General features: G+C 36.3%; 2 protein-coding genes across 2 annotated transcripts; both read right to left on the bottom strand.

Annotated features, from left to right (window-relative positions):
• Positions 1 to 106: 106 nt before the first annotated feature.
• LOC112049300 (BTB/POZ domain-containing protein 2) lies at positions 107 to 9,620 on the bottom strand. Its single transcript, XM_024087140.2, has 5 exons — positions 9,442 to 9,620; positions 7,209 to 8,051; positions 5,208 to 5,655; positions 3,146 to 3,292; positions 107 to 1,711 (listed from the first exon to the last, which is right to left on the bottom strand). Exons 2-5 carry the CDS (start codon positions 7,859 to 7,861, stop codon positions 1,550 to 1,552), a joined length of 1,410 nt encoding a protein of 469 aa, XP_023942908.2. The 5' UTR covers positions 7,862 to 8,051; positions 9,442 to 9,620; the 3' UTR covers positions 107 to 1,549.
• Positions 9,621 to 11,076: 1,456 nt separating this feature from the next.
• On the bottom strand, positions 11,077 to 18,130 carry LOC112049303 (BTB/POZ domain-containing protein 2). Its single transcript, XM_024087142.2, has 4 exons — positions 17,155 to 18,130; positions 15,786 to 16,239; positions 14,756 to 14,902; positions 11,077 to 14,562 (listed from the first exon to the last, which is right to left on the bottom strand). Exons 1-4 carry the CDS (start codon positions 17,904 to 17,906, stop codon positions 14,404 to 14,406), a joined length of 1,512 nt encoding a protein of 503 aa, XP_023942910.1. The 5' UTR covers positions 17,907 to 18,130; the 3' UTR covers positions 11,077 to 14,403.
• Between the last annotated feature and the right edge of the window lie 4,742 nt (positions 18,131 to 22,872).

Below are 22,872 nucleotides of genomic sequence, written 5' to 3'. Positions count from 1 at the left end.
CCCAAACTGACCCTACTTGACAAAACACGTTTGCTACGCAATAACCTTCAATGTTGTTTAAATGTGATAATTTATTATTTATAGTAGTTTTAAAATAAACAAAAAATTTCATTCTTGAACCATCTTTTATTTAACATCTATAATAATAAATACATCAATATTTTTTTTTTTAAAAATAGGGCAGTGGTACCAAAAGATGAACGTAGACGCGTTTTATACAACTTTGAATAATTGAAAATCAGTCAATATTAAGACAATAATACTTGTTGTGTCTATTTTATGATAGCATATAAAATCACAAATTAACTTACTGGGATAAAACTTGTCTTAGATACCTATATCATTTATTATTTTTCTTAAATATATAATACCTACTAATAATATGTACACAGTTCAAATCCCTAATTTTAATAAAATATTTAAGTAGAAAAACATTACAAGCAAATCAATGGGAGGGGGGACTCAAAAATATCGGGGATTTCGTCATAGCTTCTTGATTTCTTGATATATTTTAACCAAATTTTCATGACATTCATAGTATACCTACTGCCACCACCAGAACGCACTCTTGAAAACGATCCTCATATTGTTCAAACTTATTACAATTCACATAATGGAATGTTCATCAGGCCATCCGGCTTGTTTTAACTCCGCCAGTGTCAAAACAATTTTCTCATATACCCTCATTTTATCATAATTATCTTATCATTATCTTAACACATTTAATTTACTAAAAAATACACAATATGGTTTTAGAAAAGGTAGCTCGACAACCTTAGCTTGCTTTTCTTTAATATAAAATGTAACAAAATGTTTTAATAAAACAATTTTCTAATTGCTTTCTACACTTCTGGACTGAGCATGTTTTTTTTCTTTTCAGTTTTTGTATAATTTATGCAGTCGGGTTTTTTTATTTGTTTAATTCATTTATTTATTTAAATCGTGCATGTTTTGACTTATATATTTGTAAAATGATTAGCGTAGGTACCTACTAGGTATTTATTATACATAAAATATTCGAAATTTTTAGAACACATTGCTATAAGTTAATTTGATATTTATTTAATAGGGATGATGACAGTTTTTTTAAATTGCATATAAATTAAGAGAATACTAATAGCAAAGCAATTTTGTAAAAGTAACAGGGTATCTGCGATCATTACTTTCGGAGCTACAGGGATATAAAGAGTCAGATTTGCGGCGCTGCCGCGGATCCCTGAAAAACGCTCCATACAAAATGGCACGATTTAGTGACGTCGTTGGCTCGCTGATCGTTAGGTTTGTATGGGCGTTCAAACAAAATTACTAATATTTTTGTTATTTGTGCGTTTATCTTTATAGTTCACATATTGAAAAATGTCACATTTAATGTAAGGTACGATAAAAAAAAATCGACGATACGATACGATAAATATAAATTAGTTAACATTGACCTTATTTACCCGAATGTATCATAAAAATCAGTATATTAAAACCTAGTCATCATCCCCATTGCAACTGGCTTGGAACACCACCTCGTCCCCGTGGCTGCAGTCGCCCGATGTCGTGTCTATATAAGGAATATGATGGCAGGGATCTGGTTCATTCTCCTGGAAACGTCCACGAGCTCCACATCGGAGAAGTGGAACACCACCTTCTCGCCGCTGTTGTAGTTGATGATGGCTTGCTCCAGCCCGTCTATGCCGTAGTATTGCTGCATTTCCTGCATGTTCTGGGGGAACAATAATATCTTTTTTTTTTACAAGTTAGCCCTTGACTGCAATCTTACCTGATGGTAAGTGATGATGCAATCTAAGATGGAAGCGGGCTAACTTGTTAGGAGGAGGATGAAAATCCACACCCCTTTAGGTTTCTACACGGCGTCGTACCGGAACACTAAATCGCTTGGCGATACGTCTTTGCAGGTAGGGTGGTAACTAGCCACGGCCGAAACCTCCCACCAGCCGTAACACCAGTCTGTTACGAGAAGTAGCCTACTATCTATATAGTTTAATCATAGAGTCTGGCTAATGAAAGTAGAGACGAGAAATCGCCCGCCAAATTTAAAAAAATCATTTAAACAAATGAAAGAAAACAGCCAAACTCTACATAAACTAATAAACTCAGTTTTTCCAATATTTGCACTATAATTTTGATATTCACTCCGATTTTATTTAAATTTTTGAAATTTGGAATGGAAATAGATTTTACTGTGGATTAACACATAGGCTACTTTTTATCCCGAAAAAAATCATGTTTTCCCGAGATTTGCGAAAACTGATGATTTTGATAATATGAATGTTTGTTACTCTTTCACAACTCGACTACTGAACCGAATTAGCTGAAATTTGGTATTGAGATATATTATAGCCTGGATTAACATATAGGCTACTTTTTATCACGTAAAAGTCCAAGGTTCCCGAGGGATTTGTGAAAAACTAAATTCCACGCGGACAAAGTCGCGGGCGTCCGCTGGTGACCTTAAATTTTTATTTCTGAACGTGATCGTATTCATTATTAAATCCATATAGTCTGAGGACTTTATACCATGTATCAAAAATACTCGTACTTACAAACATACATTAACACTCAATACAATAGAATGACGAATAAAATATATGATTTATAAGGAAACGTATTGGCCGCCCCTACAATTTTCAATAGTTCCTCTCGATTTCTCCAGGATCTCATCATCAGATCCTGGTTTCCTTATCATGGTACCACCCTCGGAACATCTTCTTTCCAACCAAAAAAGAATTATCCAAATTGGTCTATAAATGACGAAGTTATGCGCGAACACCTCAGACTAAATACATAAGGACTAGTATCGCACCCAAATTCACGAACAAAATTTTCTGCCATTTTCTTAGGAAAACTAGCTTAGATTTCATACATATTTTATACTAAACTAGCAATTTTTGTTCGTTTTTTACACCATATAACTACACAAAAAGGATATTTTTACGGAGGTTTTTAACCGACGGACACGATTGTAAACTACGAAACATCGATTCTTTAGAGACAGTGTTTATAATCGCATAAGATCGTTGATCATATACGTTGACAGAAAAATAATGTCTTGCGAGGCAGGTCTTTATCTAATTAGTCTGAGGCGAACACACATAAAAATCTAAGAATTACACAGTGTTGGAAATATGTTATTTACACAAAATTCGGCGCTGCCATTGTAGATGGTGTCGGGCAGGATCTCGACGGGCTCCCTGAACATGGCGGGCGAGATCTCGGCGCTGCCGTCGCAGCAGAACGTGGTGATGTTACTGCCGCACACCTTCTTCGTGTCCTCGTGGATTATCTGCAAGCATCAGTGGATGTGACCTCTGCCTCCGATTCCGGAGGGTGTGGGTTACAATCCGGTCAGGGGCATGCACCTCCAACTTTTCAGTTGTGTGCGTAAGAAATTAAATATCACGTGTCTCAATCGGTGAAAGAAAACATCGTGAGGAAGCCTGCATACCAGAGAATTATCTTAATTCTCTGCGTGTGTGAAGTCTGCCAATCCGCATTGGGCCAGCGTGGTCAACTAAGTTTGAATATATTGGTTTTTAGGAGACATTCGGATAAATACGGTCAATGTAAAAAACAAAGTTTGACTTGATGTTTGCAAGATATGTAACATAATAAAATTTCAAAATCTACTTAAATTCTTTTATCGTAATTAGATGAAAATTGCTGGAATGGCAACCCCGCACTAGTAAGCGCAGTGTTGGCCGACCCCCCACCAGGTGGACTGACGACATCAAGCGAGTCGCAGGGATTCTCTGGATGCAGGCGGCTCAGTATCGTGATGTTTGGAAGTCCCTACAAAAGGCCTATCTCCTGCAGTGGACGTCCATAGGCTGATATGAGGATGATGAGGTGTAAATTCATACATTTTTAGCTTCCTAACCTGTTTTTTTTTTAATAAATGAACTATAAACAAAAACACACAAATAACAACAACAACACACAATGAGATATGATATATGAGATGATGATGATGATGATATATGAATACAAATTAACAATCAGCGAACTAACGACGTCATTAATTCGTGCCATTTTGTATGGGACGTTTTCCAGGGATCCGGGGCAGCGCCGCAAATCTGACCCTATAAATCCCTGTAGCTCCGAAAGTAATGATCGCAGATATCCTGTTACTTTTAGAAAATTAAAATTAATAGTAAATATTAGCATTCTCCTAATGTATATAAAATTTAAAAAAACTGTCATCATCCCTTTATGGATGAAATCTCTATGGTCCCGTATGAATGCATGGTGGACTGCCGAGTTAAACAACTCAAAAGCAACGAATTATTATTTGGTGGTATATATATTTGTGTATTTATGCAGTTACTGTGGGGGTGTAAAGGGAGCAAGGGGTGCTTATAAAAACAACTGAAAAATATATAATATATTATTTGTACATATATACAGGGTGCTCGGGAGTATTTCCCATACCTTCAAGGTGTTGACGAGTCCACTTATAGGAGCAAAACTGCAAAATAAGGATCCGTATAAGGGACACATCTTGAGATCTATGTACAAAAGATTATTAATTTTAGAATGTTTTTTGAACATTTTAAGTCATCAGCATTCTACTATACATCATATTTATTTGGCAGGATTTATATTATGATGTCAACGACCTCATCTTGGAATCTAATAAAAATGGATATTTGAAAATCTAATAAATGTGTGTCAAATTCAAATTTTAATTTATTATTTTCTAATAAAGTGCTACATACTTCTAAATGTTTAATAATGCTAAGCTTTCCTTCCTTGGTTTTATTGCTTTGAAAGATTTATGGATTTCAAGCATTCTTTGGGTTTTTTAATGTAATAGGTCCCTCTAACATTACATTTTGACGACCTCCGTGGCGCAGTGGAATGCGCGGTGGATTTACAAAACGGAGGTCCTAGGTTCGATCCCCGGCTCGGCAGATTGAGATTTTCTTAATTTGTCCAGGTCTGGCTGGTGGGAGGCTTCGGCCGTGGCTAGTTACCACCCTACCGGCAAAGACGTACCGCCAAGCGATTTAGCGTTCCGGTACGATGCCGTGTAGAAACCGAAAGGGGTGTGGATTTTCATCCTCCTCCTAACAAGTTAGCCCGCTTCCATCTTAGACTGCATCATCACTTACCATCAGGTCAGATTTTAGTCAAGGGCTAACTTGTAAACAATAAAAAAAAAAAAAACAATGTTCTAGACTTCAAAACAAATAACTTACCTGTATATGAACTTTATATTCTATTGATTTTTGGTAAAATCCAAACAACCCAAATCCTACGACAAAGATACTCTGGTCCACAGTGAACGTGACCTCAGACGTATTAGGCAAGTGCCACTGCCAATTAATTTGAGGGAATCTATTCACTGTCAGCTTTATACCAGTCATACGTCTTGGGGTGTCCGTGAACCCGACATTCGGCTTAGGGTTCACTGTAAAATATAGAAATAACTCGAGAATCTCTTTATCATCTAGTAAGCCGCTCTTGACTGGTCCCATTGCAAATTCTTCAACAGACATTAGGGGGAATCTTATAGCATGGAAGGCTTTGCCTAGAACCGTTCTTTGGTTTATCGGCGTCACTTGTAACTGACGCCTGTTGCACTCAGCCTCCGACCAGCGGAGCGCCGCTGAGAAAATCTTTGCCTCTCGTATACGTAAAGTGTCTCTGGAATTAAAAAATATATTTATATTTAAATATGCTGTATGTCTTTTTCGTCTGTTGATCAATCTCCAGGAGCGGGGTTTCAAAAATGCTTCTGTGAAGCAATGTCCTGGTTCGCGATCACGTAGTTCTTTCATTTTGGCCTTTTTTGAGTTGTTTAAACCTATTTTTTTTCACTCTAACTACCATTACATGTAGTAAAAAAAACAAGGATGGCATATAGTTACTCGTTACTTAAATTAAACATGTATACGACGATTACTGACAGTTTAAAAATCCCGCGCGCTCCAGGAGCGATGTCAACAGACATTTTATTTTGGATAAAGTAAAATTTATACTAATATTATAAAGCTGAAGTGTTTGTTTGTTTGATTGAACGCGCTAATCTTAGGAACTAATGGTCCAATTTGAAAAATACTTTTAGTGATTTATCGAGGAAGGCTATAGGCTATATATTTACAAAAAATTAGGAATCCTTCCTGAAACTCCAATAATGTAACCCAATGTATACAAAAGTTTTGTTTACATGGCGTGCGCTGCAAAAACTATTGACGTTAGAATAAAATAATGTACTACAACTTTGCAGAACACATTATTTTGTACAAATTTCTAAAAGACGAAATAATGCCGCTAAAAGACGCCCCGCGGTTTCACGCACATAATTCCTGTGAACACGGAGTAAAAAATTGTCTATGACACTTGCAAATAACGTAGCTTTCTATCGGTGAAAGAATTTTCAAAATCGGTTCTGTAGAACCAGAGATTACCCCCTACAACCACAGAAACTTGGTTTGTTCACAAACCACAAAAAATGGTAGGTATATTTTTTAAATTATATAGAGTTTTATGCGATAGTTGGGAAACCATCGCTCGTTCTAATTTCAAATTTAAATTTAAAAATACGTATCTTTCCAAAACCAATTACATTTTTTTTAAAGTTAGCTTGTTGAATGAAATTCTCTCTAATCTCTAAATGTACTAACTCCAATACAAAACTTGAAATAAATCGTCATTAGGTAGTCACACGCGCCACGAAAGAGGCGTCACAGTCAAGCCGCGGGCGGAAATAAGGTTCCACAGATGAAGGGGGGAGGTCTGTAGCGTCTCCATACTAATATTTAGTTAGTAGTTATCCATAAATTGTTAACGATAGTGTAAAGTGCCCATGTGGCAAGCACATAATATAGACGCCATGTGCCACCAACCACATAAATTGAATAAATATTTTAGCTCTAGCATTTTGTAATACATGAAATCACAAAGCAGTTGTACAGTATGTAAACAGTGATCGATAAACACGCTTTTCTTTGCCTCTTTACCTTCTAACCAGACACGGCAAAGTCTCACATCAGTGGACACAAACCTCAATGCAAAACATTTTATATTGTTTGTTTGTTTTCACTGAACAGACTAAAACTACTGGATCTGTTTGAAATATTCATTCACCAATGGAAAGCTACATTCAGGCACATATTCTACAATTTATTCCGTATTCCCACAGGAATAAAACCCATGTAAGCCCGCGTGTACTGCTAAAAAATATCGTGAAAATATACCTTTCCAAAACAGCATTCAGAGTGTCCTGATCAATATCTGTAAAATCTTCCGCATTCAATACATCAGTTGTATTCTTATCTATCATCTCCAAACATAAAGCAGCTAGCTGAGGCACATCAAACAATATCGCCTGAGTCAACAGCAGAAAGGCGTTGTCAGTGCCCAAATTGGCTTTCAAAAACTCAACACAATGCTCCTCTAGCGCCGCCACATCGTATTTCTTAGCTGCATAAAGCGTAGTCATGACACTGTCAGAGTCAATTCGTACTTCATCAGAATATAGAAACTCTAACAGGTGTAGAAAAGCAGCTGGTTCAACATCGGGCAATTCAACCTCTTCTGATTTAGTAGCCAGTACACCATGAAACATCGCATTAAAGACTGCACTGCCTACAGATAGCACTAACTTGTGTGCCGGTATCACTTGTTGATTCGCCTCTTTACCTACAATGAAATGGACGTCGGAAAACAATTCATTGTTAAATAGGAATGATAAACGTTCTTTTACTGTAGTTTTCGTGGCCTGCAATTGGTGAAGCGTCCCACCAGTGCCGTTAGTCAGCTGCAAATTCTCTGAAGAAGGCAGAGGTTCACTTTCATGATTGTCACCGTCATTCCGGCTCTGACGCTGTTGGCATTTGGAGGGCAGCATGTTTAATTGTCGTTCAAAGACTAATCACTAGACTCGCTACATGCTGGTCGTATCGTCGCACACGTTAACACGTCAGTCGTCACCGTTCGTTATCGTTATTTTTTGGTAGTAACTTTTAGCACATTCTTGAAAATTGTTCAGTTACGCTTTCTTTTTGTATGAAGAGACTTTTGCTTGTCGGTTGTCAGACCTAAACACCAAGACAACACAACATATATTAGGTATTAATTAGTACCAATCATAAGGCGGCCAACTTTCTGAAAATTTTATGCGGGATTTTTGTGGATAGATAGGGTTGCGGGGGGGTGGAGGGGTCAAAATTATGTCACACTAATTTTAAAAATCAAAACAATTCAATCATTCGCGCGCGCGCCTCTCCCGCTCTTACGTCTCATGTGTTCTGTAGAGTGAAAGAGAGAAAGAAATCACGCGCGATACGCTTGGCGCGCGCATGCGTATAGATGCAGCGCTATTGTACGTGCGCGCGTGTGGGTGTTGTGTGACTCAGTCCAGAAAGGGCGAATTGGCCGCGATTCTCTCGCGCGTATTACGCGCGACCGTTGCATTCACAAGGCCCGTACCAACGCGCGAGCATTTGGGGAGGAATTCAGTACGAAACATGGAGTTGAACGTGCACTCGCTAGAGGACAAGCTAAGACCTTGTCCAGAAGGGGCGAATTCGTCGCGAATCGTATCGCGCGAATTCTAACGCGCGTTGTCAAAGTACTAGACATCAATACATCGTGCGAATTCAAAATACGCGCGTAAATCGCGTGCACTACGCCAGACTCTCGACTCGCGCGCAATTAGCGCGTATTGCGCGCGAGTCGAGATACTAGGGACGCCTTGTTGCGTCCAGTTAACGCGCGAACTCGTGGACGTGGACGCAATGGTCGCGCGTAATACGCGCGAGAGTATCGCGGCGTTTGTCGGTCGTGTGGTAGAAAATGCGGGACAGTGGACGCATCCAACGTTTTACGGGACTATTTTACTAACTATTTCAAAGCGGGATTACATCTATCATTACGGGACGGTCCCGCAGAATACGGGACGGTTGGCCGCCTTAACCAATCATTTTGTTAGAACATAGGACCTGTTTTCAGATTAAAGGGAAAACATGTAGTTTGAACAACATACACAATGAGACAACATCACATAAAACCATTTTAGTGGTTTACCATACTGGTGTACCATATTTTATTAACTTAGAGATTAATATATTTACATAAACATTTCAGTACTACAGGATTTGGGAAACTGAGTAGAAAAGTAAAGGCGTGAGTCATTTATGGACATCGATGATTGATGCATTTGAAAAAAATATGTTAAACAGAGCCTTCATCAATACCTACCGCATTCACAGAGTGAGATATCTATCACCCTGATTTTATTCAGGTTTACAGCTTGTTCTTTTAATTTAAATATATTTAAATTTTAAGAACCATCAAACAGTACAGTTAAATAGGGAAAGCGATAACGATTAAATAATAAATATGGTAGTAGCAATGTGAACACAATTGAATCAATTTAGAAACATCAAACAAACCCAAAGAGTAGTTGTTTAAAAAACAAAAACAAACCGATCTGTATTGTCCAATTTTTGAAGTAATAGGCGATGATTACTGCATAATATTAAAAATAAAAAATCACGAATCTGCAATACAGCGAACCACTGAATTTATAGTAAAATAAAAATTAAAAAACTATTAGCATTTAACATGGATAATTTGGACATGGACGTATCGTAGGGTAAGGATGATCGATATTCATCGATGTTGAATAAACATCGATGTTTTAACATCAATGGGTTGGTTGACTTCGATATCATCGAAACATCGATGTTACCTGAATAAAATATCGAAACGTCAATTATTCTTTTGGGCGCGATCCTAGCGTGCAGTAGGTGTAATAGCTTCCAACTAAATATTCTCTCTCTCTGTCTATCAAGTTTTTTTTACAAAGTGTCCCTAAAAGAAAAAGAATGTTAATTTTTTCTTATTTATTTTGTGATTTCTAGGTGTCTCAGTAAGAGTGCATTTATCTAGTAAAGTAATTAAAACTTTTCATAAATATTCAGTTTTATTTGTTTCCAAAAACATCGATGTTTTAGATACTTCGATACTTTTGATTCGATGTTAACATCGATGTTTTTCTAATATCGATCATCCATAAAGAGTGACTTTAGCACGGCACTGACAGATTCAGCTGTGAATTGACACTGACAAATATCCTAATGTCATTTTTTTAATTTATTTTACGGCCTTGGATACCTAATGTCACTTTGTAACATAGTGTAAAGTGCTCGCAAGATAAGTCTGCGCGCGACTGGCGGAGCACTTTATGTTCTTCTTTTTCTTTAATTTAATGGCTTTTGGTTATGCCACACTTAATGTTTACCATATTTATTGTCTGATCTTCAGTTCTTCAGAAATTAAACTCAACAAACGTCATTGTCTTGAATTATTTCTTTTACATGCATTCAAAGTTTACCAAAACATTTCAACGGTCATCTTTTGATGGATGACACTATCCTACACTAATCGAGAATAAATTAAACTGCCAAAATTCGTCACAATGGAAAAAAAATACAACCTCGTTCAACATGAAATAAAATTTTGAGAAAGGCTTCTTTTTTTCATTTCAAACAAGCCATCATTGCAGTTATTATAACCTAAAAATTAAACCCTGAAATAAGGCCTCAGCCAGCTTTTTAGGGTAGGGGTAAGGTAGGGGTTGAGTAGTGATGGGTAGAAATAGGGAAGAAGTGCACATAATTAAACCGAAGCTTGATCGAGTCCGCAATTTTTTTATAAAAACAGAGCATCAAAAATAATTTTTTTTTTAATTTACTATTTCTTTGAAAAATCTGCCACTGAAAGTCCCATTGAAATGGGTCCAGCCGTTTCAGAATTTACCAGACCGGACCGGAATAAACAGGCATACTGTTAATCATATTTTTAACAGACTTCCAAAAAGGAGGAGGTTCTACGTTCGGCTGTATGTATGTTTTTTTTTTCATCCGTCATTTATAGACCGATTTTAAAAATTCTTTTTTTATATAAAAAACAGACATTTCAATTTTATTAATTTCTAGAGATTTTGAGTTTGAGATAGATCAGCCAAGTCGGACTATGAGATACTGACACGGTTGCTATGAAATAACAGGCCTTTCAATATGACGTATTGATTTATGGTAATTGTAAAATAAAACTAAATTTTTATTATTGAACCATCTTTTATTTGACATCTAGTTATATTAATAATTAATTCACCTACTTATACAAAACTTTGAAAAATACATATTTCATTTTTTTTTAAAATAGATAATACTTACTAATAATACTACGTACACAGCTCAATTCCCTAACTTTAATAAAATATTTAAGTAGAAAAATATTACAAACAAAACAAACAAATAGGGTCCATGTAGTAAATAAGTCCGCATACACTCGCATTTCCGTATTCCTTTTCCTAATGCATAATCTATACTAATATTATAAAGCTGAAGAGTTTGTTTGTTTGATTGAACGCGCTAATCTCAGGAACTACTGGTCCGATTTGAAAAATTCTTTCAGTGTTAGATAGCCCATTTATCGAGGAAGGCTATATGCTATACATTATCCCCGTATTCCTACGGGAACGGGAACCACGCGAGCGAAACCACGCGGCTTCAGCTAGTTTCGTAATAATTCCGTGAGACTACCGCAGATTTTACATTTTTCTTCATTCAAGCCTTAATCAAAAGATCTTTATCTATTTAGCGGTGGTGGATTAATGGTGTCTCGTGATAATCTCAGAAAATATGAGAAGTTTACCCATGTTAGGAGAATAAAGAAAACTTTCAGCATTTATAAAATAACGAAGGTCTGGTCATCATGATTCATATACTAGTAACAACTTGTGATGAAAATGCACAAGTGTACACCTAATCTATACATAAAATAAAACTGGTCGAATTCTATACATTTCTTCGCAATTTGAGATTTTACTTATACCATTTGTAACATCAAACGCTAATAAAGGAAGCCAGCGCCATCTAGAATCTATATTTATATTACGAATTCTGTACATTTTGTACATCCTGTACATTGAAGATATTTTAAAATTTTTTGTTGGTGGGCATTATATAATCGATACTGAAGCTAAATATATATTTTTTTCGATGTTTTGTTTGTCTTTCCGTGTTAAAATTTTTTAAAATTCAACCCATGAAGTGGTGAAATAAGGCTTGAAAGCTTACATTGATTTCCACGCGGGCGAAGTCGTGGGCCTTCCGCTAGTAAATAATATAATCTAAAATACCTAAAGGAAATATCACTAAAAGTAGTTGACATATTTAATTCGTTTATAAATTTTACATCGCTCATATTAATAAAACCACATATACTCCGCGCCACGAAAGAAGTCCTGCGACTAAAACCTGAACTAAGCGCACCTGAACAGCGCCCTTTCACCGTGCAGGTGCCGGTTCCATCGGGTGGTAGAGACAAAAACACCAAGCAAAATCCAGGACTTGTGACTACTGGATGTAGGGTTAAGGAATTTTTTGACGATCGATCAACACTCCCCTTCTCTGCTCGTGTTGTTCTCCCTACCTATCCAAATTTGGTAAGATCCTATTAGAGCAGCTTTGGATACTCGTTCTAATATAGAAATAGCTGCACTTTTAGAGAGGCCAAGGTCTTTAAGCAAGTTATAGAGAGATTTTGCTGGTAATCCTCTCGCACCTACTTCTACGGCGTACAGACTAACTACATAGCCATTTTTAGTTAGTTCATTTGTTAGGTCATAATATTTATTCACTTTTATACTGTGGTCCTTCGGAATGTCTCCCACGGCACAGTAAGCTACTAATTCACTAACTTTGACGTATGCTACTATAGTGTTTTTCAGGTAGCATGGAATTTTGAGATAGACAGTTCGTTTCACTATTGAAAATTTTAGGATTTACGATAATAGTACGTATTATGAACGACATAAGGCAATTGTCACCGTACCCATGCTATCTGAAAAACACTTCGGGTGACATATTTATATTCGGAATTAAAATTATATGTACCAAATGTAATCCGACAAGTCATCGTGGATATCATAAAGTAGGTAGATGACATTTCCCAATTGATTTCATGTTTATTTTAATAGGTTGTTAATAAAGACTTAGTGAATAGGCTAGCTGTACAACTACACAGACTTTTAAAACAAATAATACACGATTTTAGATTATCATTGTCTATAGATTCATTTTTTTTTATTTGACTAGAAACGAAACTCAAACGCCTATGTACGTTTGCCGAAGTAATAAAAAACCTACAATAGTTTTCATTAAATAACATTTTTTTAGATTAATAGTAATTATTATAGTACTAGTATATTAATAGCATTGTCATTTACAGATTCTTGATTTAAATAATGCACAAATTATGTAATAATTTTGGCACTAACTACTTCTGTTTTACAAAAATATTCATGTATTTATAGTAATTGATGATTTCTGTTAGTAATAATAATAATTTTATAATGAATAAGCAGAAAATATGTATGATACATTCTAATTTAATTTGATATATGTAGTACTTTGGTCTAAGATCCGGCATCAGAAATATATACCCTCATCTGTTATTCATTAGTGCTATGAAATAAATGATAAGTAATGTTCACAATGACACATTGCAAATAGGTTGCCTAGGTAGATTGCAGCCAAACACATTTTTCATATAATATCTAAGAAACCATGAACTAAATCAAAGGTAACCCAATACAAAATTAAATTTCGTTTTTGTAATCATTAAGCATAAAATAAGCTTTCATTTGACATATTAGATGACTAAATAACTGATGAGGGTACATAAATAACAATTAACTGTTTATATCTGGCAACCCCACAGTTGCAGTGTGAAAGCAGTCAACCTTTACTTTTCATTTCTTTTGGGTCTATTCTATTAAAAAGTGAATGAGTGTTTTAAATGAACTGATGAGGGAAAAGAATTGACAGAAAATTAAAAAAAAATATGCGTTTTACACTATCCGATCACAATTTAACTAGGCAATCTATGTGCAATGTGTGAAAGTGAATATTTTCTACAATTTATTTCCCCAATTTAATTAACAGATGAGGTTATACATTTCTTATGCTGGATCTCGTACTACAAAATATTATAATGAATAAGCATAAAATATATAATGATATTCATTCTAATTTAATTTGATATAATTATGTAATACAAAACTAATGACAGGGCACTGTTCACTAAATACACCTTTCGGTTGTAGGTATAACCGACAGCCCTCTTAGCAGAGCATGCATGGAGGAATAAGAAACCCCGATACATATTATGCTTAGATGCAGCACACATTGGATCCCCAGCAACACTCCACGAGGCGTTCGGCGACCTGGGCGGCCTGCTAAGCTTCTGGAGCGAGTTCGGCTGGCTGGAGTGACTCCAGCGGGAACCAGTACCAGAAGGATCTACGCACAACGGCTAACCCCTTGTTGCCAAGTGCGGAAAAGGCCAAAAAGAAGAAGAAGTAATACCAGTTGTTGTCTATATGTGGAATATGATGGCGGGGATCTGTCCGTCCTCCACGGAGGTGCCGTTGTTGTTCCCGGCCGCATACGAGAACTGGAACACCACCTTCTCCCCGTTGTTGCAGTCCACGGTGACGCGCCGCAGCCCGCGCGTGCCGTAGTACGAGTCGGTGCCCTGGGGGTACAAATATCATAGACTATACTACAGCCTTTCTTGATGAGTACTGTTTACCAACAAATAACGACGATGCAAGCGATTTTTGATGTACCAATAATTGGTAATAATGCGAAAATATAGCCCAACAACAATATAACCCCAGAGTTATAGCAAATACTCCCTAGCACCCTGTATAAGTAATCAGATTTACCTTAAGTTTGGCGCTGGCAATGTATGAGGTGTTGGGCAGGATCTCGACGGGCTCCTTGAACATGGCGCGGAAGGTGTCGTCGGTGCCGTCGCAGCAGAATGTGGTGGTGTTGGAGCCGCACACCTTCTTTGTGGCCAGGTGGATTATCTGCAAGCATTCATCATCAGACTAGTAGACCAGGCCTACTTTGTAGACCTAGAAGTAGACCTTTACTACTTTAGGAGAGGGGATTTAGAGATTTGTCCTTGAATTAAAAGGCTGTGTAATATTTGACTCTATAACCATTAATATCACATGTTAACAATAATGACTGGGACTGGTGGCTAAATATGCTCTCCAAAACTGGTAAGAAACATCCTCCAATTCAAAATAATGTTTGTAATTACTTTGCCCAATAACAGTAATAAAAGCATGTTTAATGCCTGTGTGATACACAAGGTTTCATAAACATATGAAGTTGTCATAAAGATATAAAGAAAACATTATTTTGTCACTCAAAATACACCCTATATCTTGAGCGACAAAGTTAACACATATCAAATTTAATATAAACAATATTAATTTAGTACATGGATAAATAATTAAAGTTAATGATTTCTTATAAAACTTAACTTAAATATCACATATTTTTTAAAATGTTTCAAACATCAAAAATGCCATTTTGTTACTTCACGATGTTGCTTGAAAACTAAAAGTACTGTCGTCCATTTTGTTACTTCACGATGTTACTTGAAAACTAAACGTACTAAACGTCACACTAATAGTTGACTAATATTTTTGTCAAATAGAATTTGTTAAAGTGACATCATGAAACAGATAAAATATAGACAATCATAGCGTTTTAGCTCGTATTGTCAAAAAAATTATTAAAAATTGAAATTTTCATGTAGTCACATAACAAAAAAAATAATACATTTTTTTTAATCTAGTAGAATGATAAATAACTATTTAAGACCATTTAAAAAAATTTTCAACTAGCCTATTACTATAGATATTACATATTTTTTGACTTAAAAACAGATAAACTTACCTGTAAATGAACTTCATATTCTGTCGGTCCAAAGTAAGATCCATACAACCCAAATCCTACAACAAAGATCCTCTGGTCCACAGTGAACCTGATCCTATCTGTAGTCCCACTGTAGCCCCAACGGGACTCTGTCTGAGAGAATCTATTCACTGTCAGCTCTTTACCAGTCATGCAGCATCTCGGGGTGTCCAGAAACCCGACGTTCGGTTTAGGGTTGACTGTAAAGTATAGAAATAACTGGACAATCTCTCTGTCATCTAGCAAACCGCTTTGAGCTGGTCCCATTGCAAATTCTTCTACCGACATTAAGGGGAACCTTATAGCATGGAAGGCTCTGCCTAGGACCGTTCTTTGGTTTATCGGCGTCACATGTAGCTGGCGCCTTATACACTCCGCCTCCGACCAGCGAAGCACCGCTGAGAAAATCTTAGCTTCACGTATACGCAAAGTGTCTCTGAAAATTAAATATATAATTGAATAAATAATATGATTTAACAAATGAACTAACTATACTAAAACCATAATCAATGTGTACTGTTTACCAACAAACAAATAAAAAATGTAGGTATAAATCGCTAATCATTTCACAGCTAGTAATAGTTATAATTCTTGTTCTTTTGTTGTTGTTGTTCCTAAATTAAAACTTGTTCCTAAATTAAAGAAAATTAATTTGATTAATAAGCTTAGACCTATAGATATAGTTACTATAATTTTGAACAACAATAAAAAAAAAAAACAATAAATAATCCAAAATAATAAACAAGTTATGAAATGATATGCATTTTCTACCTTGATTTCTAATTTATTTCTTAATAAACAGTGCACATTGAGTATGCTTTGAGCATAAAAATTACTCTGTGGTTACTTTGTATATTATAAAAGTGAATGTGAGAGGATTACCAGCCAAATCTCTATATAACTTGCATGAAGAACTTGGCCTCACTGGAACTGTACCCAGTTTTGTATTAAAACGCATAGTATCGAAAGCTGCTCTAGTGTGATCCTATGACATTTGGCTAGACAGCAAGAACACCACAAGCTGAGAAGGAGAGTGTCAATCAATTTGGAAGGATATCCTTAATGTACACTACACTCATTGGTCACAAGCTTTATAGCCTCAAACAACCAATGGCCCAAACCTACATACTGCTATGTCGTTGATATTTCTCTGACATGTACTAACCACGTACCTACAACAACCAACTCCTAGTGGCCAAGTGCGGAAAAGGCCCAGGAAAGAAGAAGATGTACTAACCAGAATAGGTATCTTCTAGGCATAGGCTGCATCATCATTTATCATCAGGTGTGATTGCAGCTAACTGCTTGCTTATACAAAATAAAAAAAAAAACACTACTAACTACATTATACCTTTCTAAAACAGCATTCAAAGTGTCTTGATCAATGTCTGTGAAACCTTCAGCATTCAATGCATCAGTTGTGTTCTTATCTATCATCTCCAAACACAAAGCAGCTAACTGAGGCTCATCAAACAATCTCGCCTGCGTCAACAGCAGAAAGGCATTGTCAGTGCCCAAATTGATTTTCAAAAACTCAACACAATGCTCTTCTAGCGCCGCCACAGCGTATTTCTTGGCTGTATACAGAGTAGTCATGACACTTTCAGGACCGATTCGTACTTCATCAGAATATAGAAACTTCAACAGGTGTAGAAACGCAGCTGGCTCGACGTCAGGTAATTCAACCTCTTCTGATTTTGTAGCTAGCACACCATTGAACATCGCGTCGAAGACAGCGCTGCCTACGGATAGCACAAACTTGTGCGCCGGTATCACTTGTTGATTCGCCTCTTTACCTACAATGAAATGGACGTCGGAAAGTATTTCATTGTTGAAGAGGAATGATAAACGTTCTTTTACTGTAGTTTTCGTGGCCTGCCAGTTGTGGAGTCTCCCGCCTGTGTTGTTTGTTGGCTGTAGGTTCTCTATCGCGGAGGAAGAAGGCGTAGGTTCATTTTGATGATTGTCATCCTCGTTCCGGCTTTGTCGCTGCTGCCTGTTGGAAGGCAGCATGTTCTGAGGCGGCTGTTCATCACCATTCGCCTCCTCCAGCCTCACATTGAGTAATCTATTAACAATCTCATTCTGGAAACCAGATGCCATGACTAAATTTTATTTTCTTTACTCGTACATTACATGAACGCCGGTCAGTTATCATCCGCGAGTTTTAGTTACAAATAACATTAAATTAGTAATTACGCGATCTGAGATTAATTTAATATTGGTATAGTTCAATGTTTGTGAAAATCTTGTTATTTCTACACAATTTTCAACTTCCGAGTAAAAATTTTCTGAATTTTAACGTGACATTTCAATACAATTTTCAAATCAAAATGACGTTTAATTTGTCTATGGTTTGACATAATAGCTTTGTTTGGATTGGATGGTTTTGGATTCTAGTCTTCATCACTTTATTTAGTTATCGTGCTATGGTACTCTCCCTCAAACGATATTATTATTAAATATTACCTACCTTGCTAGACGTTACCCTTCTGTTAGAAGTATATGATTTTAATCGTTTTCGTCGTGTAAAGACTTCCCTAAAAATACCGGTTTCTGTTAGAAAAACGGCAACAATTTCTTTTACTTTATTTAAATTCACGCTCCATACATTTTTGAGATCATTTTGAAAGTGCCGGCGAACAAAAAAACAATAGCATTAGCAGCAATAGCTAATGTTATAGTCCAAAAGTTATCAGATGGCTTTAAACAAAGTTATGTAAGTTCGAAGATTCGGTATTTCCATACAATCTTAGTGTCGATTTTCAAAAATACCCTCCAAGAAATAACTGGTATGTATAAGTTAGAACTACCCATATGGAGCAATAAATAAATAAAATAAAAATATACATAAACAATACACAACAGTAATAGTACTTAAATACGCACAAACATTGTACTAGCTACGTCGCTACAAAATAACCGCAAAAAGTGATCCGGCTATAAAACTGAGCGATGTGTGCGCTCAGTTTTATAGCCGGATCACTTTTTTAGCACAACTTTTGTCTTTAATTCCATTATTTATTTATGTACTAGCGGACGCCCGCGACTTCGTCCGCGTGAAAGTCGATGTAAACTTTCAACTACCCCTACTCTAGCCCCACCCTACCCTATCCCTACCCTATCCATACCCTACCCCTACCCTACCCCTACCCTACCCCACCCTACCCTACCCTACCCTACCCTAACTCTACCCCTACCCTATCCCTATCCTACCCCTACCCTACCCCTAATTTTCTTTGCTATAAACCTCACGGAGCCCGAGACCTTACCAACGAATGCAAAACCGTGGAAATCAGTTCGTGCGTTCTGGAGTTATAGCGTCAGGAAGGAAATCCCGACTTATTTTTATATAGTACTTTATAGTATTTACACTTCCTGAACACACAGCTTGACATTGTAGACGATATTTAGGTCATATTTGTATAAATAACGTTGTAAAATTGCGATGTGGAAATTTCCTCTTTAGAGAGGTAATTTTTCATAACCTAGTAACACATCTAAACATTATTACAACACAGTATTGAACATCATTGGTCTATATGTCGAGTTGTGTGTTCAGGAAGTTGTTGTTGCGGTATTTTTGTAGACTTATCCGATCTATAGTATAAAATTATCATTGTTATAGACGATATTTAGGTATTGTTTGTTTAAAATATAATGTTCATTGTTGACTACAACTAACATTGAGTTAACTAAAAATTTCCTCTTTTCAGCGCCTCATTTTTCATGCGCTAGTAACACATCTAACAGTATTTAATATTATTGATACATGTTAAGTTTTCTGTGCGCTTAAGAAATAACTTCCCGTCTAGGGGAGCACCAGAGACGAACGAGAAAAAAAAACGAGCACATGAATGTTATACAAATTCAAAATTCGTGCATTGAGTGGTTTAATCTATCATTTGTATCTACGGTACTTAATAATGTTGTTCACTACTCTTACACAAAAACACTATCATATAAAGTAAATTTGTAAAGTATAAAGTAATTTTGTTTTTTTAATTCCTGTCTATTACGAGTACTAGCCAAGCACTAGCCTACTATAAAACGGAGGAAATTCGAAAATAGAATCATTAAGTATAGGTAAGGCCTTAATTGTTTTGAAAAATAAATAAAAAACTTTAAATTGGAATGAAATGCAGCGTACTTGTCTGTGGAATGCGTTCATTTTTTTATTTAATTTTTATTGAGTTGCGAATAGAGCGAGATTTGAAGACCTGGGACATCCTGTACGGTGTACCTTTGCTTTTTTCTCATGTGTAAGAAAAATAAAAATAAAAAGCGAGAATTTTAAAAACAATTGCCGTGAATAATCTATACTTGAATAATAATACAGACTACTTTAGTATTTTAGTCGAGTAAAAATCGTTCGTACTCTACTAAAATAAAATACTAAAATAGTCTGAAATAGGCCTAAGGACTCAATACAAACCAATATTTACCACAAAATACATAGGGCAAGGAATTTTCCAATGTTTTCTGATACTCGTAGTTTAGTGCAGTAAGAGCCGTGATAGCCCAGTGGACATGACCTCTGCCACCGATTCCGGATGGTGTGGGTTCGAATCCCGTCCGGGGCATGCACCTCCAACTTTTCAGTTGTGTCCATTTTAAGAAATTAAATATCACGTGTCTTAAACGAAAACATCGTGAGGTAACTGCATACCTAAGAATTTTCTTAGTTGCTCAGCGTGTATGAAGTCTGCCAATCCGCATTTGGCCAGCGTGGTGGACTATTGACCTAAACCCTCTCATTCTGAGAGGAGACTCGATCTCAGCAGTGATCCGAATATGGGTCGATAATGATGAATGATGATATTTTCACAAGAACAGGAACTACACGAGTCTCGGTTACACCCGTGTAGTTCCTGTTAGGCGCCATATATTAGATAGATCAAATTAAAACATTCTTTACACCATATTTGCCTTCGATTTAATAGGTAGTTATTTACCATGTTCAGGTAAATAGGTAAATGGTAAATGCATGTAAAATCGTTGACTCCCCCCTCCTCCCCCCCGCGTGCAGAGACACCGCGCGTTGCTTTATTGGCTCTTCTGCCTGCTTCCACGAGCTCACAGACACAACAATTGTGTAGAACTGGCAACAATTTAATTTGTAACAAAGTCCATCGTTTATTTGATAAAAAAAAAGATTCCGACGAATTGATAACCTCCGCCTTTTTTAAAGTCGGTTAAAAATCTAAATAGGGAAAAATCAATTATAATTATAGCCCAGACTCCGTGGAACATTTGTACAATTGATTACTATCGATTTTCCGTGAGTAGCTTCATCTTGATGAGACGCTCAACTTTTTTATTTACGAAAATTCTTGATTCTGGTTACTGGGTTACCAGGTAATAAAAATTTCTGAGCGTTGGCACGACATAATGTATCACGCAATTTTAGGATTTTGTAGCGGTTAAGTTGTATAACTATTAATTAAGCAACAAATAACATTAAATTAGTAATTACGCGATCTGAGATTAATTTAATATTGGTATAGTTCAATGTTTGTGAAAATCTTGTTATTTCTACACAATTTTCAACTTCCGAGTAAAAATTTTCTGAATTTTAACGTGACATTTCAATACAATTTTCAAATCAAAATGACGTTTAATTTGTCTATGGTTTGACATAATAGCTTTGTTTGGATTGGATGGTTTTGGATTCTAGTCTTCATCACTTTATTTAGTTATCGTGCTATGGTACTCTCCCTCAAACGATATTATTATTAAATATTACCTACCTTGCTAGACGTTACCCTTCTGTTAGAAGTATATGATTTTAATCGTTTTCGTCGTGTAAAGACTTCCCTAAAAATACCGGTTTCTGTTAGAAAAACGGCAACAATTTCTTTTACTTTATTTAAATTCACGCTCCATACATTTTTGAGATCATTTTGAAAGTGCCGGCGAACAAAAAAACAATAGCATTAGCAGCAATAGCTAATGTTATAGTCCAAAAGTTATCAGATGGCTTTAAACAAAGTTATGTAAGTTCGAAGATTCGGTATTTCCATACAATCTTAGTGTCGATTTTCAAAAATACCCTCCAAGAAATAACTGGTATGTATAAGTTAGAACTACCCATATGGAGCAATAAATAAATAAAATAAAAATATACATAAACAATACACAACAGTAATAGTACTTAAATACGCACAAACATTGTACTAGCTACGTCGCTACAAAATAACCGCAAAAAGTGATCCGGCTATAAAACTGAGCGATGTGTGCGCTCAGTTTTATAGCCGGATCACTTTTTTAGCACAACTTTTGTCTTTAATTCCATTATTTATTTATGTACTAGCGGACGCCCGCGACTTCGTCCGCGTGAAAGTCGATGTAAACTTTCAACTACCCCTACTCTAGCCCCACCCTACCCTATCCCTACCCTATCCATACCCTACCCCTACCCTACCCCTACCCTACCCCACCCTACCCTACCCTACCCTACCCTACCCTACCCTAACTCTACCCCTACCCTATCCCTATCCTACCCCTACCCTACCCCTAATTTTCTTTGCTATAAACCTCACGGAGCCCGAGACCTTACCAACGAATGCAAAACCGTGGAAATCAGTTCGTGCGTTCTGGAGTTATAGCGTCAGGAAGGAAATCCCGACTTATTTTTATATAGTACTTTATAGTATTTACACTTCCTGAACACACAGCTTGACATTGTAGACGATATTTAGGTCATATTTGTATAAATAACGTTGTAAAATTGCGATGTGGAAATTTCCTCTTTAGAGAGGTAATTTTTCATAACCTAGTAACACATCTAAACATTATTACAACACAGTATTGAACATCATTGGTCTATATGTCGAGTTGTGTGTTCAGGAAGTTGTTGTTGCGGTATTTTTGTAGACTTATCCGATCTATAGTATAAAATTATCATTGTTATAGACGATATTTAGGTATTGTTTGTTTAAAATATAATGTTCATTGTTGACTACAACTAACATTGAGTTAACTAAAAATTTCCTCTTTTCAGCGCCTCATTTTTCATGCGCTAGTAACACATCTAACAGTATTTAATATTATTGATACATGTTAAGTT

Source organism: Bicyclus anynana, chromosome 17, assembly GCF_947172395.1.
Source record: "Bicyclus anynana chromosome 17, ilBicAnyn1.1, whole genome shotgun sequence".
Taxonomy (NCBI): Eukaryota; Metazoa; Arthropoda; class Insecta; order Lepidoptera; family Nymphalidae; genus Bicyclus; species Bicyclus anynana.
The sequence above is the reverse complement of the archived record's forward strand: the minus strand, read 5'-3'. Positions and strand labels throughout refer to the sequence as shown.